Source organism: Coptis chinensis, chromosome 9 (genome assembly GCF_015680905.1).
Source record: "Coptis chinensis isolate HL-2020 chromosome 9, ASM1568090v1, whole genome shotgun sequence".
NCBI lineage: Eukaryota > Viridiplantae > Streptophyta > Magnoliopsida > Ranunculales > Ranunculaceae > Coptis > Coptis chinensis.
In genome coordinates this window covers 62,789,045-62,806,168 of record NC_141464.1, presented here as the reverse complement: position 1 = coordinate 62,806,168, position 17,124 = coordinate 62,789,045, and the positions used below count along the sequence as shown (strand labels likewise).

Here is a 17,124-nt window from a genome sequence, read left to right as displayed (position 1 = left end):
AAAGTCATTATTGGTACGCTTATTTATGCAATGATTTATTATTTTTTCTTTCTTTTATCTGCTTGTCACTTTTCACGTAAAATTTCTTTTTGTAGGTTTTTAAGAATGTATGAAATATTTTGATTTTGCAATACCTTGTATAAATATATATGAGAAATCGTCCTGAGCTGTACAGTAAAGTAAATCACTATTTTCTGTGATTTGTAACTGATGTTTGTGTGTTATTATGATCGTTTGAAGTCAACTATAAAAGAATTGGTATGAGTGTTAAACATCAGGGGTGTAGGTTTCTTAAGATATTTCCGCTCAAACAAATACCCAACTTTCTTTTGCTTCCCCAATATCGTCTCTCGCACTTTTTATACATTGTACATTACGCAAAGTTATGGCCTGGAATTTTGTTATCATTGGGATTGTACATGCGCTGCTATACTATATTCACTGCACACAACGAAAGAATTATACTTCTTGGTTGGCCTAGGCTTATACCCTGGTTTAGATACTTTCTGATATAATCCGTGATAAGAATGAAGGCCTTTGACAACATAGGAAGGATTCTGCGATAAGAATGAATGCCCCTGACAATATAGGAAGGCTTCCTTCAATCTTTGGGGCTTGAGTGTACATTATTTTGTGTTGAAAACGTGGCCGTGAATTCCCACCCTGAGTCATTTCCTGATCATCTTATTTCAATGTCACTATTGCTTGTGCTGTATTATTTTTATATCGGGATGTTAGAAAAGATGCAAGTCTTTAGCACTGCATCTGCCTATGCATTAATGCTCTTCAGGGTTGTTGTATGTATTTTTCGCTTCTCATATTTAGTAAGTGCTTTCACTATATATGGATTTCTATATAGATATTTTTTTAGTTCTTTATTTGTAATTGATAACATGTGTTTCTTTCTCCATATATGACAGGTCAAAGGTGAACCAAAAATATCATACATTTGCTCACGCTATTATCGAGCACCTGAGCTTATTTTTGGTGCGAAAGAATACACAACAGAAATTGACATATGGTCTGTGGGTTGTGTCCTTGCTAAAAAATGTTATGCAGATATTCCATAAACGCATGCCACCAGAAGCAGTAGTTCTGGTGTCGAGATTCTTTCAGTACTCTCCAAAACTTTGGTGTACTCCTGTGCGCCACTATTCTATCTTCATTGTTTCTTTCCAGATATCAGAGTTCATCAAGTTAAATTTTCTATAGTTGGTTGATTCCTTCAATTCATTTATGATGAAATTCGCATTTTTAAATATGTTGATGCAGTTAGATGCCTGTGTCCATCCATTTTTTGATGAACTTCGTGATCCAAACACTCGTCTCCCTAGTGGGCGTCCCTTACCACCTCTGTTCAACTTTAAACCCCAAGGTTCTTTCTGCTTATGATCGTGCGAGTTAGATCGTTTTCAAGCTTACTCAGGGAAGAGTGTAATTTTTCCATCTCGAGCATGCAGGGACCAGACCTTACAACACGGTTGTTAAGCTCTGCAGTCGCTCTAATAACCTGCGATGATGAGAAACGAAAAAATCGAAAGGACAAAGAAAGGTAGAACTAAATACATGTATAACAATAGTAAATAGGAAAACAGAAAGCCTCACCCCCTCGAGCATCGGCTATGTGGGTGTAAAGCTGTGATGCATCCCCTGTATTGGGTGAAGTACGCAATGTCACCGGGAGTCGAGCTCTATGAACTAACCCAAGAGCAACGCCATCCATGAAAGTAGATTGGTCAGCTTTCAAGGGTCCCTTTTCAGGATTTCCACCAATGAAAAACTTAGGGCTCCAAACAGTAGGACCTTGAAGAGGTAAGTTTCCAATACTTTCGGAGTATTGGTATCATCCCTCCCGCATGGTTGTAACCTCTCCAAACTTCTTTGCTCGGTTGCCTCTCCAACTCTTGCGCGTGGGCTGGAAAGGCATTGGAGCGAGAATCCTTCTTTTGTGGCCACCCTTGCTGCCCCAATACCCTTTGCAACCAATGTTCTTTCTTCTCTTGTTTGTCGGATATGCTCGTAGCATCGTTTTCCAACTCTACAATCTCAGCAGAGGTCGAAGATGAAACTTTAACTTTCTTGAATGTATCAGTTCTAGCATCCCCCTTTCGCTTGGATCCAGAAGTCGATAATACCACATTTCCGGTCAATTGCAGGTGATCCAAAGACTGGTGGGCGACTTGGTAAGGGTGAGGTAATTAAACCTATAATTTATTCTTTACACTATGTTCTGTACTAAATAGAAGATTGTGTAGAGTGTAGACTGCTTGTTAGCTCAAACATAGGCGATATTCTATCTTCTTGACACCAGAAGTAGTGTGTTCTGCATAAAATTAAGTAGACCTTGTGAAAAATCGTACTATAAACATAAATAGATATGTTTAGTGTGTGGCAGGGTTTTGCCGAACTTGAATATGGGATGTTGCGTTACATGGGAGCTATTGATGACACAACTCTAGTTGTCACTTATGCTAAGGATTCTGACTTGTAAGTTGTAATCCTTTCATGTATAGCTATTTTATTTTAGTAAATAAAATAAAATAAGGCAATCAATTATGCTAGAAACCTTTTGGTACTCGTCACACTGCAAGTATAAGGTTACTAATTACTGTTAACTTTCACTTCTTGAGCCACTTAGTTAATCAATAATATGAAAGACGCATCACATTCGCTTTCTCAGCTTGTATTATTGTTTCTTTGCTAACTGCTGGTATAGGTTCTTGATCAGGATGAGACACTTTTCTTTATAGCGGGGTCTTTGGCGAAGGCGTTGGTAATGATGCCACATCAGTATTGCTTTTCAATGCAATCCAGAATTTCAATCTGACAAACATCAACTACAACACCGTCTTAAAGCTTATTCTGAACTTTTTCTATTTATTTACTGTGAGCACACTGCTGGGAGTATTTGTAAGTCTCTCTCTCTCTCTCTCAATTTCTCTCACACACACACACATACAAACTTTTATCTCTTTCTTTCTGCAGGCTGGCTAGTGCTTAAAATTCTGAGGTGTCTCTTTCTAAGTATCTTACATCGATCTTGGCTCCACTTCCTACTGCTCTGTGGTCTGTTTATCTAAGGATATGCTTTTACAAACCACCGTAGATCACATATGTTGTCAAAAGCATGTTCGCGGCACTGTCATAGAAAGACAAATATTTAATTTTGTTTCTTCTTAATACACATATTTTACAATAAGGTAAGTAAATGTAGGTTGAGGGAGCCTATCTCATAGAAAGAAAAAGCAGAAATAGAACAGAGAAAAGTACAAACCACATCCCACACTTAACTTCAACAAATAGAATCCTCTAACATATGTTGTCAAAATGGGCTTCTTCACATCGGAAAAAATCGATTTGATTTTCTATTACTGCAAAAAATTAGATAGATCCAGAGTGGGCTTTTCTTTCTTAACAAAAATCCCAGTTTCAATTTTCAAAAATAAAAAACTAATATGTATAGCAATGTGATGACAGCTTGGTTCCTATGACTATGTTTAACTTAGGGTACACTGTGATACAAACCAACATAATTAGAGCTGTGTCAGGTCCATTTGAATTGAAATAAACAAATAATGTCTATCAAAGCTATGTTTAATAAATTTAATAAGACAATATATAAATATAAAATCCATAATTAAATTTAACAGTCCAATGAGAATCGGTTTTTTTAGCTATGCATTGTTGTTGCTTTCTCAGCTATGATTTGGTATGCGCAGTCAAATGAGAACCGGTTTTGCGGAGCTATGTCCTGCTATTCCAAAAATCATATACACAGTCTCTTTGCTTAGTCAATGCACCATCTTTTCCTATTAAACAATGTTAAAAAAGAACATCAGTGTCTAAAATATCAAAACTATAATAGTCATTAGTTTTAGAAAATACCTTTAGTGTTAAAACCTTCAGATGGAATTGAACACTTCTTTATAGACAATGTTCTGTGTGTGTCCTTCAGGCTCGTTCCCATTCCTTTTGATCAAAAATTTCAGTCCCTCTCGTGATGTTGTTATTGAAACTACAACATATAATTGTCCATGCGTGAAAACTGGTGTTGGCAAATATATTCCAACTTTTTCGAAAGTTTGTCCTTAGCTTTTGTTTATGGTCATAGCAAAACAAACTTTTACAGGGAATTGCTTCCTTCTGAATACAAACGGCCATTTCGTATCGCTTGGTGACAATACTGTTCTTGGAATGAAAACTGGATCTCCTTCTTTGTTCCTTGTAATAATATTTGCATATATCACTTTCGAAGCCAATTTTGTGACGATCATCCTAGTACCATTGCATAATCCTTGACTCTGATTAATGTTTCTCATTAACATAATAGGAACACCAACTTTTAAATCCAGTTTGTGGTTTGGTATGCCGGAAAATTCTAGACTGTTTAAGAATTCTGTCGGGTATAGAACATCTTGTTCAGCATGTTTACCTTCAATTGGACTTAGTGAGTCTGCACTTAAGTATGTCTTCAGTTCTGTCGGGAGTTCTGAAATTATTGTAGAGTTAATTTCATTAAATGTTTTGTTCCTCGGGGCTAGAATGCTTCTTTCTTTGAGATACTGAACATCTGTATATTTGTTGACCAAATCCGGATATATGCATGACACAATATCTTCTACTGGGTCATCACTCTCAAGTTTAAGGAAGTCTTCAGGAATTTTGATCCAAGTTGATTCCACTTCATCATTCAATCTAGAAGCAGGCAGATTTCCATCTCCAAGGTCTAAAACCCATTTGCTAAACTCTTCAATAGAGCTTGTTGTAGCTGAGTCCATATTTCCAATCTTCAGTCGCATGTTCTCAGTTAAGTGAAAACTTTGCAGTTTTTCCATAATTTTGACTTGTTGATAGAAGCATCAATAACATCAGTTCTTGTGCCCTTTGGAATGACTGGCAATATCTGTCTGAAATCTCCACCCATCAGGAATGTTTTACCACCAAAATCTTTGCCTTGTGGTTTCAAAAGATCCTCAAGTGTATGGTTTACAACCTCAAATCCATGTTTGTGAGTCATTGGTGCTTCATCCCACACTATTAGATCAGCCCGCCTGATAAGGTTATGTAATAATGTCTCATGAGAGATGTCACAATTGGTGTTTTCACTGGTCGGAATAACAATCTTTAACCTAGAGTGAGCTGTCCTTCCACCTGGTAGTAGAAGTGCAGCTATCCCAGATGATGCAACAGCAAGAACAAATTTTCTTTCAGACCGAAGTTTTGAAATTATTGTTTTGTAAAGATATGTTTTACCACTTCCTCCGCATCCGTATGCAAAAAAAACACCTCCTGATTGAGACTGAACTGCATCAGTAATAGAGTTGAATACCTCACGCTGCTTAGTATTCATTCCGTTATGAAGAATCTCGTATTCGTTTTGCAACTCCTTGCAGTTGTAGTCTAATTCTTCAGCAATCAATCTGTTTTCTGTGGAGATCCTTGAAGACATCAAATTTTGGGAAATCAGGAATGTTTGTAAGAGATAATCCTTTTTCGGCCATAATTTGTTCAATATCAGAGAGAGTCTCATTTCTAATATGGTCTTCAGTTAGTTGGAGCTTCTCATTATTGTTTTTCTTTCTGTATCGAAACAAAATATAATCTCAAAGGTGCTTTTGATGTTTCTCAAAAAGTTTATTAGGATAAGTCACCCCACAAAATAGTATCAAAGTGATGAACAATTGTCTTAAAGATTTTGGAAGTTGCCAATGGCTTGCTTCCTCCATAGCATCATCCCATTCGCTGTCGTCCTCTAGTAGTCCATGCTCCTTGATATAAAAATTTAACAAAATGATATATTAGAATTTGAATATACAAAATATAAATTAGTCGGTAATTTCAATTTTTTATTTTGATACAGTGAATATCTTTGATAGTAATTTTTTGGCTAATTATTACCTTGATAAACTTGGTTTTTTAATTTTCAGGTAATCCACCCTATTCATGAATTGTAGTTTTTCTTGGACGATTATGGTAACTGAATGCCTCTTTATCTTTCACTACTAAAAAAAAAACTTGTAATGACGGCTAAAAACTGTCATGAAACAAGTTTCATGACATTTGTTTGTTAAAAACACAACTGTCATTATAGAGCCCGTCATAAAAGTTTACAAAAACTGTCATTAAACCTATGACGGTTTTGCCAAAACCGTTATGTACTTAATATATTTTATGTCAAAAGATAGAGCTAAAACCGTCATAATAGGAGAAAAAAATCTTGACTGCTACATGGAAACCGTCATTAAGTTTGGTACAACCGTCATAATTTTTTGTAAAAACTGTCAAGAAACATGTTTAGTTTGTGTTGGTTTTGGCTAAGCCGTCATAAAAAGATACATTTTCTGGAAAAAAAATATATTTTATAATATTTATTTTATACCCTGAAAATTGCATAAATAATTTACCATTTATACAATCCAACTCCACTACGAGCAACTTAACATTATCAATGTAACAAACTAGCCAATTCATGATCCATTCACAAAACATAATCCATTACATTCAATCATCTCCAAAATTTACATACATTTAATAAAAAAATATCCACATAATATGTATTAACAAGATCAGTTTGCATGGTTCGACTTTCATTCATCTGTCAAACTTATTAACCTGCAAAAAATCAAAGTCGAAAAAAGAAAAACAATAATAAGAATAGTATCATGAAATATTAACATGAAAAAATGAAGGGATAAGATGTTCTTGATCTTTTCTTTGTGCTTTAGTCTATACAAACTTTGAATGTACAACTTAGATTATTTATGGTAGCATATATATAACCCGAAGTTCTTAAGAGTTGTCACTAGCAAAACCATATTTTAACAAGTAATTGCTAGGTTATAGTTCAAACTATCATGCATCAAGCATTTCAAAACAAAGCTACAATTCATCGATCATCAAAGTTAAGTTCAATATAATTAGATACCAGTATTAGAGCAGTAGTGCACCTCTTTTATAATTTCTTTCGCTTTCTTGTTAGATCCAATTTGAGCCTGCCAACTGCCATTATCACCTCGGAATTCCCACCTTGGAATTCCTTTGACTAGCTTACAAAACCTGGAAGAGAGAAACTATTTTATAGCCCACAGTATAATCTATTATAATGAATTAGATTAAGTTTAATCTGCAATAAGGTTAGTGAAATTAGACACAGAACATACCTTGAGCAATTAGAAGCCTTCTTGAGTACAAGAACATCAAATGGATACAATTAAGCACGTACCCCTAAATCTAGAGCATCCATTTTAATTCGATGAGCAACCAAATCCGTGGATGTAAGTGAGGTTGAAGAGATATTTTCAAACAAATTAAGGGAAGAAGCAAGGTAAGACGTATGGCTTGGCAAAAAACCCTTGTTGGACCCAACACCTAAGCAAATGAGGAACAAAACTGGTATAGATAATGAGGAAAAAACCAATGAGCTGAATTATGAATCAGGGGAAGGGAACCACTACTTATATTTATGCAATATTGGAAAATACCACTACCTACACATCCAATAAGCTACAAGCTCATAGAATAATTAAAGAGATGTTAAAAAATGCGTAATAAAGTATTCCCAAATACAAAGGAAAACGGAAAGTATTGGTTCATTTAATAGTACCTTCTTCGTCAGAACTATTTCCAAGTTTTGGTTCTCCTAGTGCATACTGAACCATAGGATAAACAACTGCATCTTCAAAAGACAGATAAAAAACTCAACATTTTATTGAGTTCATATAACAATTGTTGGACTTAATTTCAGCATAAATAAAAGCAGGCCAGTTCTGCACAACATTGGCAAAGCAAAAAATTGGCATATATTCTTTAAAACTATCACAAACCAACCTAAAAAACAAAGTAACTAAAAAAATATTTTGATGGCTATGCACATCCAACACACTGAACTTTACCAGAGGCACTGAGCAATAAATGAGCCAACATTAGATAATGTATAGGGATTGGATTCTAACCCATTAAAATCTACAACAAACCCAATTCAGAAAACGGAAACAAGCTATTAACATTCAACATGTCAACTAACATGCACAAAGAGAACCAATACCAAGTCAAATAACCATTACTAAACAACCTAACAAACCATTAGATATTAGCATGGATGCCTAGTGCAGATGGAGAACATTCTTAAGCTATGATGCAAATGGGTTAGAGAAAGCCATAGTGGCTACTGATATTCTACAGCACCAACTGGGTTAGAGAAACTCCAATAGCATTTTAATAACAATATATGAGACAATAGCCTTTATGTAATGCTTATTGTTGGTCACCGGCTTTGTTTGCCACAAATATTACCCACGACAATGTGAATTAAATTGTGAAACGGACTCGGGCCAAGATCAAACTAAAACCCTATAAAAATCACCGCGAAAGACTAAGGCACAAGATCCCACCTTTCCCATCTATCTTCCATATTATATCGGTTTGCGGGTTTTACAAACTTCCACTTTTCCAAATTCGCAAACACCAGATGTTCACTGGTTCTATTTATACCCTTTTCTTCTCAAGCTTTGCAGCCAAACATAATAACAATATCATCAAATTTAAGGCCAGTAATGCTAATATAAATGGGGAAATTAGAAAATCTAAATTGTTTAATGAAGAAGACATCAAAAATATATAGAACTGTTGAAGTCAAAAGCAAGAATTTAAGAAAACATAAATCAATATAACAACCTCAAGGTAGATAATAAGAGTATTAAAAAAATCCAGAACCTTTGTCTTATATAGGCTGCCCAACAAACTCAATTCAGAACCCCCAATTAAGCGAGTGAATACAAAATACCTTGTTATTTCTGCTCGAGATTAGAACAAATTTTGTAGTTTTTCTCAACTTCGTTAATGGAAACGAACTGCACAAAAGTATCCACTTTTCAAACTTTTCGATCAATTTCAAAATTCGACATTTCTCCACCAAACGCACTCGTCCCGCTCATTCTCGAATTAAAAAGCTTCAGATTCACGAATTGAAGAAAAATGGTTATGGTTTAGTCGTTCATAGAAAATTAATTAAGGAATCCTTCCTTGACAAACTTTGCTAGGTCTTCAGAGAAATCAATGGGAGTTTGAGAGAGGAATATGGTCGAGTGTAAGAAGATGAAGATGGACTGAAAAGGAGATGATTGAAACAATTAAGCCGATAAGCTAAGAGGTGTTTTTGAAATTTCACCTCAAGATTTATTCGATATTTTGAATAAGATAAAAACGATCTACTCTTTTGCCCTTTATCCCAGTGCTAGGTCTGATTAATGTTGACGGTTCACTTTTTGTACTCACGATAGTTTTTCTCTTGTTCTTGACGGTTGAATATGGTCCGAAAACTTGCACAAAAAAAATTGGAATGGTTTAATATACTGCTAATTTGACCATAAAATCATAATATTTTCTTGACACATGTGTCACACACGACATAATGTTATAACAGCCGTCATAAAATCATAATATTTTCTTGACGCCTGTGTCATACACGACATAAGGTTGCAACAGCCGTCATAAATTTATTTTATTTTCTTGACGCTTCTCTCATACACGACATAATGTTGCAACAGCCGTCATAAAATTATTATATTTTCTTGACGCTTGTCTCATACACGACATAATGTTGCAACAGTCGTCATAAATTTATTATATTTTCTTGACGCTTGTGTCATACACGACATAATGTTGCAATAGCCGTCATAAATTTATTATATTTTATTGACGCTTGTGTCATACACGACATAATGTTACAATAGCCGTCATAAAAATATTACTAAAACACCTATCTTGACGGTTTGTAAGAAAGCCGTCAAGATAGATAAAAAACAAGCGTCATAATATGTCATTTTTTTAGTAGTGAATTTGCTAGGGTAATCCTATAAAAACTATATATTTGATACTTGATGGTTACTTTTTCCAGTTTTTGAACCTTGAATGTCTCAAATGGCAGGATGTCGTCATCAAGTTAGAAATTGTCAGGTTTGTATCTATCCCATAAAGTGAACTTTAGCTATCATAAAATCATCTATTTCTGGACTCGATAATAGAAATGAAAGCTTATCTTAGTGTGATATGAACGTAGTCTCTATGCATGACTTTCCTTTAAGTGATGCTAATAAGGGGTGTCGCAGTTCTTGGAGGCCTATGCTGCAGAGCATCCCTGAGGAGCTATAAGCTGTTGAACTAACTTTTCATATCCATTATTTCGCAGGAATTAACAATCCCCTTCTTTTGTATCTATGCCCTAGTGTCTATAAAGATAACTATTCATCATTGATCTTAATTGTCACACCCCGAATTTCGACAGAATTCGGAAAAACATTATTTGTTCCCGACTCTTCGATCTCCGAGGTGTGACGTACTCTCCACTTCCAAAAACCTATAAACAGTTTAAATGTGCGGATAAATAAAAAACCAATAAGACTTTTAAACTTAAACAAAAGTCCCCTTCATTACAAAAATTTACAAATGAAAATACAAATAACCTTATCTCAACTGAAAATCTATATCACCTCAAAGGAAAACAAAGCCTATCTTGAAATGCGACGCTAACGCAAATCACGAGCAGCAACCAATCTTCTTCCACACTAAACCTGTCAAGACTTATCAACTATGTTCATTTAATGAACACACCCGTTAAACAAACATGCAAATTCGGTCAGCATTATAAAAATACTGGTGTGAGTAGCTCTAAAATATAACATATAATTATACATATATATACACCATCCATACGACAGTTAGTTCCTCTACCGAGTTGCCTTAACTTTTAACGACTAATACAACATCCTTAAGTACAATAAGTAAGGCAGGTAGTTCCTCCCCTGAGGCGCCTTAACTTCCCACTAACCACACAACAAACCATACGCATAATAAAAAGGCATTTAGTTCCTCCACGAGGCGCCTTAGGTTCTAACTAAACTATAACCAGCCAAGCATATACAATCATCTATCTAAAGATATATCATTAACCAACATATTACCATAATTATATTAATTAAGGCTTTCTTTGTGTGTCCCTAAAATCACGTCGTATCTATGTCTTACATAGTTTCCCTAGCTACCACAATCGCTACCCAACGCCGAACATATACATCCACATGCCTCCCCTTACATAATGAACCACTTCGTGCGTAACCACCCTGAGCGAGATGCCGCACACCAGGTAACCCTCACACGAAAGCCTTATGTTAGTACTGCCACTATTCGGCATAAAATATCGCGCGTCTCGTTCTATTTTGCGAACGGAATAATCAAGCCACTATTCGGCTGCGCCAGGAGGGCCATTCAGATTCACTGAAATGCCAGAATGGCCAATCACATTACTTACGCCCGAAGGCCATTCAGATTCACTGAAACGACAGAAGGGCCAATCATATCACATACACCCACACAGGGCAAATCACATGAGTTGTGGTAGTCAGGTTCTAGGATTTTCGTTACATAATTTATTCAAGTGTCATCCATTAATGACTCATAATAATTCCACTATATCACGTGCATGTCGATTACCTTATTGCACTAAGCCACAATATTTAGAAATATCTCAATATATCTCATAACCATTTTCATTCTTTCACGTGCCAATATATTATTGCACTAAGCCATAATCCCGTGGGAAAATGTCCACACCTACTATACTACCTCATAGATAAAATAATAGAGTGTCTATACATTTATTTATCCAAAACTATTGCCTTTAATATATATATCCCAACATATTATATAGTATCATAATATCAACGTCAAATCTTAATTAGATAATGACAACCAAATTCATACAAGCTTCCACAGCATTTTAGCATTTGATTTGTCCATACAATTTACAACATAAAATGTAGCACAATTAAACAGTCCACAGTCCACAATCAAAGCCCAATATATATATGTTTTACACACTACTCACGTCAAATCTTAATTAGATAATGACAAACAACGTTATATAATGTTCGACAACATTTTATTACTACATTTGTCCATATTCTTAAATATGTGAAAAACTAGAAAAAGTCAACATTTCACAGTCAATGGTCAAAGGTCAAAGGCAATGGTCAAAGGTCAAAGGCAATGGTCAAAGGTCAAAGGTCAAAGTCAATGGTCAAAGGTCAAAGTCAATAGTCAAATCAAAGTCAATGGTTAATAGTCAAAGTCAAAGTCAATACGTCATGGTCAAAGTTAACACATCATGGTCGAAGTCAAACTGTCATTGTCAAAGTCAAACTGTCGTTTCTATGTTCAACAGGTTCATGGTCATAGCCATGGTTCATGGCTAAGGTCAAAATTCATGTCATGGCTAAGGTAATGGTTCGGACCCAGCTGGCCAAGCCGAAACCTTAGAACCCAAAAGTCTACATGTTGAAAGACCCATTTGGATCTCTATTAAGTCCTATGGACTGGCCCGAACAATATTAGAAACTGGCCCCAAAACAGTTAAGTGGTTTGGTCCAAAAATTGAACTGAAACCGGCCCAAAAACTAAAACAAAACTGGCCCACAACTTAATCAAAACTAGCCCAACAAAAACCAAAATAGAATCGGGCCCAAAAATAAATGAACTGGCACATAGACTAAGCCAAATTGGTCTGGCCCAAACAAAACAAGCTAAGGCCCAAGAGCTGAAACCGACCCAGGCCCAAGCCCAAACCGATCAACAGTGCTTCTTCTCCCTCCACCAGCAGCCACCGATTTGGCCACCGCCAGTTCCGATCGTCCTCCCCTTTCAACCCCACGGTTTTGATCCAAATCGAAAACCTTATAACTTTACTAAAAACAAAATCCCCAAATCATTTGATCCCCCATCTTCCTCAAAACGAGAACTAAAATCGCACCGCCATTAATGCTAGATTCGAAGCTTCAATCCGCCCTACTGTCAAGCCCCCACTCAACCAAACATCCACAACCAACAATAGACCAACCCACCATACAAAATCACAGTTCAAACTACACAAATCCACACCACCAGTATAGCAGTATCAACCTTGGATCCGACCGCCATTGATGCCGGATTCCAAGCTTCGACCGCCCCATCCATCCCAACAGTCAATCACCGATTTCAAACAACCCATCCCAATCACAGTTTAACAGTTTCAATCGCATATACCCAACACAACACATACCAGTTCCTAATAAACATGCAGGACAGATTTCTAATGGGGCTCGCCTCCATTAACGACTTCTCCGAGTCTTCCAGCAACCCCGACACCAATCAACACATAACACAACACCAAAGTTCAAATAACAAAAAAAAACACCACCAGAGTATCACAGTTCGACCGGATAAAGAGACTATTTCTCTGTTCCTTGCGCCACCATTACCGAACTCTTCCGAGTTCCAACAGTCTAAGATTATAACTGGTTTTACCAATACAAAGCAGAAGAATCCCGGACGAGGAAAAATAGGGAAAATAACAGAAACATTGTACCCCCATAATTCATTGATTCTCTTCAATCCAAATCTTTTCTTGTCCACAATAACATCTCTGTGCACATTAAATTCATCACCATTACCAACAATTAAACCAGCAACCTCTGTTGATGATGGTAAATTATAAAGTCTTCCATCTTTTTGTCTTCTATTAATCAGTTTTATGCTGATGTCTGCTACATGACATTCTTTAAATCTATCCCTTGCCATTCTATAAGTCTCAGTGAGTTTGTTGGTAACATTCAACATATCTATCAGTCCTTGAACAATGCTAGGATCTAACTCGTCTCTTGCCCTCTTCTTTACAATTTTCTTATTGAGTGAGTTCAACCTGTGTGAGACTTCATTTTCAGTATCATGTATGTACAACTGTGCAAACCTTGGACGCACTCCTTCTGGTGGAAGCAAAGTTCCTATTTTATGGTGATTTTGTCCTTTTATTTTATAAACAAAGAGCCCCTTTCCATCGTTAATTGAACTCTGTACTGCACCACCAGTGGATGTGAATGCAAACATGGAGTTGTAGATGCTGATGCTTTCCATGTAATTTGAAGATTTCTGTCCACCTTTGCAATCCAATAGATTTCTCAAAAATTCAGGAGTTTCTTTTAGAAGAGGCAATTGAACCTTGCTGTTCTGACAACATATTGAGAATTTAGGATTAAGAGGTTTTAGCTCATATCATTCCTTTCTTCATACCAGATAATAGCTCCACAATGAGAAGATATTGAAGTTGGACAACCAATATCTAAAGGCTCAAAACAACTTCCTGCAAAACAATTATTAGATTATTTTTTTGCATACACTAAAATAGCAATACGGTATAATTTAGTGTCAGAACACTTACTTGTATGTGAAACTTCCAAATCACAAATAGGTGGCACTTCTAGATTCAAATCATTGACATCGTCATCTTCAGAATCAGTCCCACTAATCTGTGAGAGGTAATCGTCGTCATTTATATCAACATCATCCAGTTGATATGAATGGAACTGATTTGGAGAAATACCAAGTCTCTTATTTCTTAATATTTGACTTCGTTTAAACCATCATTCTCTAGCTCTTTCTTTAGTAATAACTGTTTAAAAATTTTAATCAGTCACAAATAATAAACTAAAAGGTAAATTATGTGATATTTTGATCATACCTTTTTTTTTTTGGATTAATCTTGCCAGATGGATTTATTTTCGTCTTCTTTCCAGCCTTTTCCTTCGTTGCTGTACACAAAAAAAAATTACTTGATCAAAACAGGAGTCTGCAGCCCAATAAATGCAGAAACAATTTGTTTAATCTTCAAAATAGACAGGGCTACTAATTTCAGTACATAGACAACATAAGGTAGAGTTTACTTCCAAGCTTTAGAATTCGGTCTATAAAATCATACATACTTTGCTTGTTTGGTTCTTCTGGGCTTGTGACCATATCTTTTTGTTTTCTTTTCAAATTAGTTCTCTCGTTTTTGAACCAATTATTTATTTGTTTTTCAGAAATAGGACCATGTTGTATGAGATCATTGGTAATATTTTGTATTCTATCTTTACATGGATTGCACGTCTCTCCATCAAAGATTTCATTCAAAAATCTTTTTTGAATTGGTTTTGGTGTCCAACGCTTCATGATGGACATGGAGGAAGAGAGGGATAAAGATGAATGTGATGAAGATTTATTGTAAACTGCGTGAATTGGAGATGAAGAATATAGAATACGTATTAATTTCTAAGTTTTTAAACTTCTATCGGTGGAAGAGTTTAGGAAAAAGTGGACACTATATAAGTGCAAATTGGGTGTGTTTAGGAAATTGACGTGGCACTCTAGGAATTCAGCAGGTGATAAGAGAAATGAACAGAGTGATAAAATCTACAAATTCCTAGAGGAGTTGGGTGATAAGATGAGACTTGCAGGTTATCTTCCCAATACTGATTTTGTTACGCAAGATGTTGATCAAGAAGAGAAGGAAGAGGTTTTGTCTGCGATCCAAATGAGAAGCTTCTTTCGTTTCTTTTGGCATACTCAATTTAAATGGTGGTTCTTCAATTCGTGTGTTCAAGAATTTGAGAGTATGTGGAGACTGCCATACCGCCATCAAATTCATGTCAAAGATTGTTGGGGTGCGAGATCACATTAAGGGACTCCTTGAGGTTTCACCACTTCATCTTTGGATTCTATTCCTGTCGAGATTTTTGGTGACCCTCCTTTCATCTAGTGGATGTGACTCGTCGAATAATACTCTAGCTAGTGGCAAAAGAGCAAAGGGTTCCTCGAACTTGGCCCCTTTTTTCGAGGTTGGCATGCTAAATAAATCTCTCTCATGAAATAGCGAGCATTAGATGTTTCACGTCCACCCATCCATAAAGGATGTTCACAACAACCCTGGCCTAAACTTTTACGCAAAGCTTAAGACCCAACTCAGCCTTGTCCATCGCTGAAACCTTCTATGTTACTGGTCCCTTTGATCTGAAGCTTATTTGTTAAACATATCACAAAACATACTTAGATCTTCCTGCAAATTGTGCAAGCTCCTCATGATACTTGCCTTGATGTATAACCCTCATTGAATATGCAAGCAAACCATTGGCAGATTCTGCCAAAAGCCACTTTTTATTGGATTCTACTTCGAAAGAGAAAGTATCTAATTGTTACTCTTCGCATCAATCATCCTTTCTTATTTTATAGAATTAAGCTGTTTGGCTACAGTTTTTAGAGAGTTTTGTTGATTCAAAAGATACGCATATCTCACACAACCACAAATACACAATGATTACCCCAGGGAATTTTGTTTTGATAATCAAATTACCCTAGGGAAGAGTTCTTTACTTGAAGACTTCAATATGATAAATATTTGCAGGAGCTATGAACTGATGGAACAGACGCTCAAAGTATACACCTACAGGGAAGGTGCAAGACCCATCTTCCACCAGCTAGAAACCAAGGGAAGCAATTTGGTGCTTAAGGATAGGCATTGAAAAAGTTTTTGATAAGATGCTCAACATTATTGTATAGAATGAATGCAAATTAGAGTCCTTTGAAGCTTCAATGCTGGAGTTGGAATCTGATTTTACGGGTCACTGCACACTGTTTGGTTAACATTCCAGTTGAACTTGAACCATGACAGACTTGCAGTTATAAGCAGAGTCACATTTTGCATTCAAATATTTCACTGTAAAGCTGACTACCCTCTGAGTCACATCCTATAGTTTAACTGCAGTCTCTGGATTTTCATGTACCTTCTTTCAGTTCTTTGGAACATAACTGGTGGAGCTGATCATTTTCTTGTTGCTTGTCATGATTGGGTACACTTCTCGTGCCTCCTTCAGATTTATATTTCACCATTTTTTAGTTGAGACTGCAATTTCTTGTGTAGTCTCTGATAAATTGTGTATTTCCCAGGCCCCGCATGAAACGGTGATAAATAATTATTAATATTTGTTTTTAATGAGGTAAATAATGTTTGGTTAATGGGGTAAAAGGATACTGAGAATCAGGCATCGCAACATCAATGACCATATAGACTATAGAGCCATTTAATATGTAGAGATGTATATCTTTTTGTCTAAATTCCGTAAACATTCCTTATCACAGTCAATTCTTAAAGCGGTGTTGCAAGTTGGAACCCTGTGACACTAAGCAGACTCTATTTTTGTTTGTTAATTCATAAGTGAAGTATTATCTTATTCCCACTACATAGAAAATTATGCTAAGAAAATGATCGTAGGGCATAAAGGAAGG

At 36.0% G+C, this 17,124-nt stretch overlaps 1 protein-coding gene and 1 long non-coding RNA gene across 3 annotated transcripts; both read right to left on the bottom strand.

Moving 5' to 3' along the window:
* Positions 1-4,088: 4,088 nt before the first annotated feature.
* Positions 4,089-4,799, bottom strand: LOC147477250 (uncharacterized). Its single transcript, XM_086585955.1, has one exon. It carries the CDS (start codon positions 4,797-4,799, stop codon positions 4,089-4,091), a length of 711 nt encoding a protein of 236 aa, XP_086442081.1.
* Positions 4,800-6,406: 1,607 nt separating this feature from the next.
* Positions 6,407-7,739, bottom strand: LOC147477249 (uncharacterized). Of its 2 annotated transcripts, none has more exons than XR_015208136.1 (3): positions 7,604-7,739; positions 6,948-7,056; positions 6,407-6,612 (listed from the first exon to the last, which is right to left on the bottom strand). It is a non-coding gene; the product is annotated as an uncharacterized LOC147477249 (long non-coding RNA). The 2 variants fall into 2 exon arrangements; XR_015208135.1 differs by lacking the exon at positions 7,604-7,739 and adding an exon at positions 7,161-7,368.
* Positions 7,740-17,124: the final 9,385 nt, after the last annotated feature.

Coding starts and splice junctions, on each gene's coding strand:
- LOC147477250 (XM_086585955.1), bottom strand. CDS start 4,799: ATGCGACTGAAGATTGGAAATATGGACTCAGCTACAACAAGCTCTATT.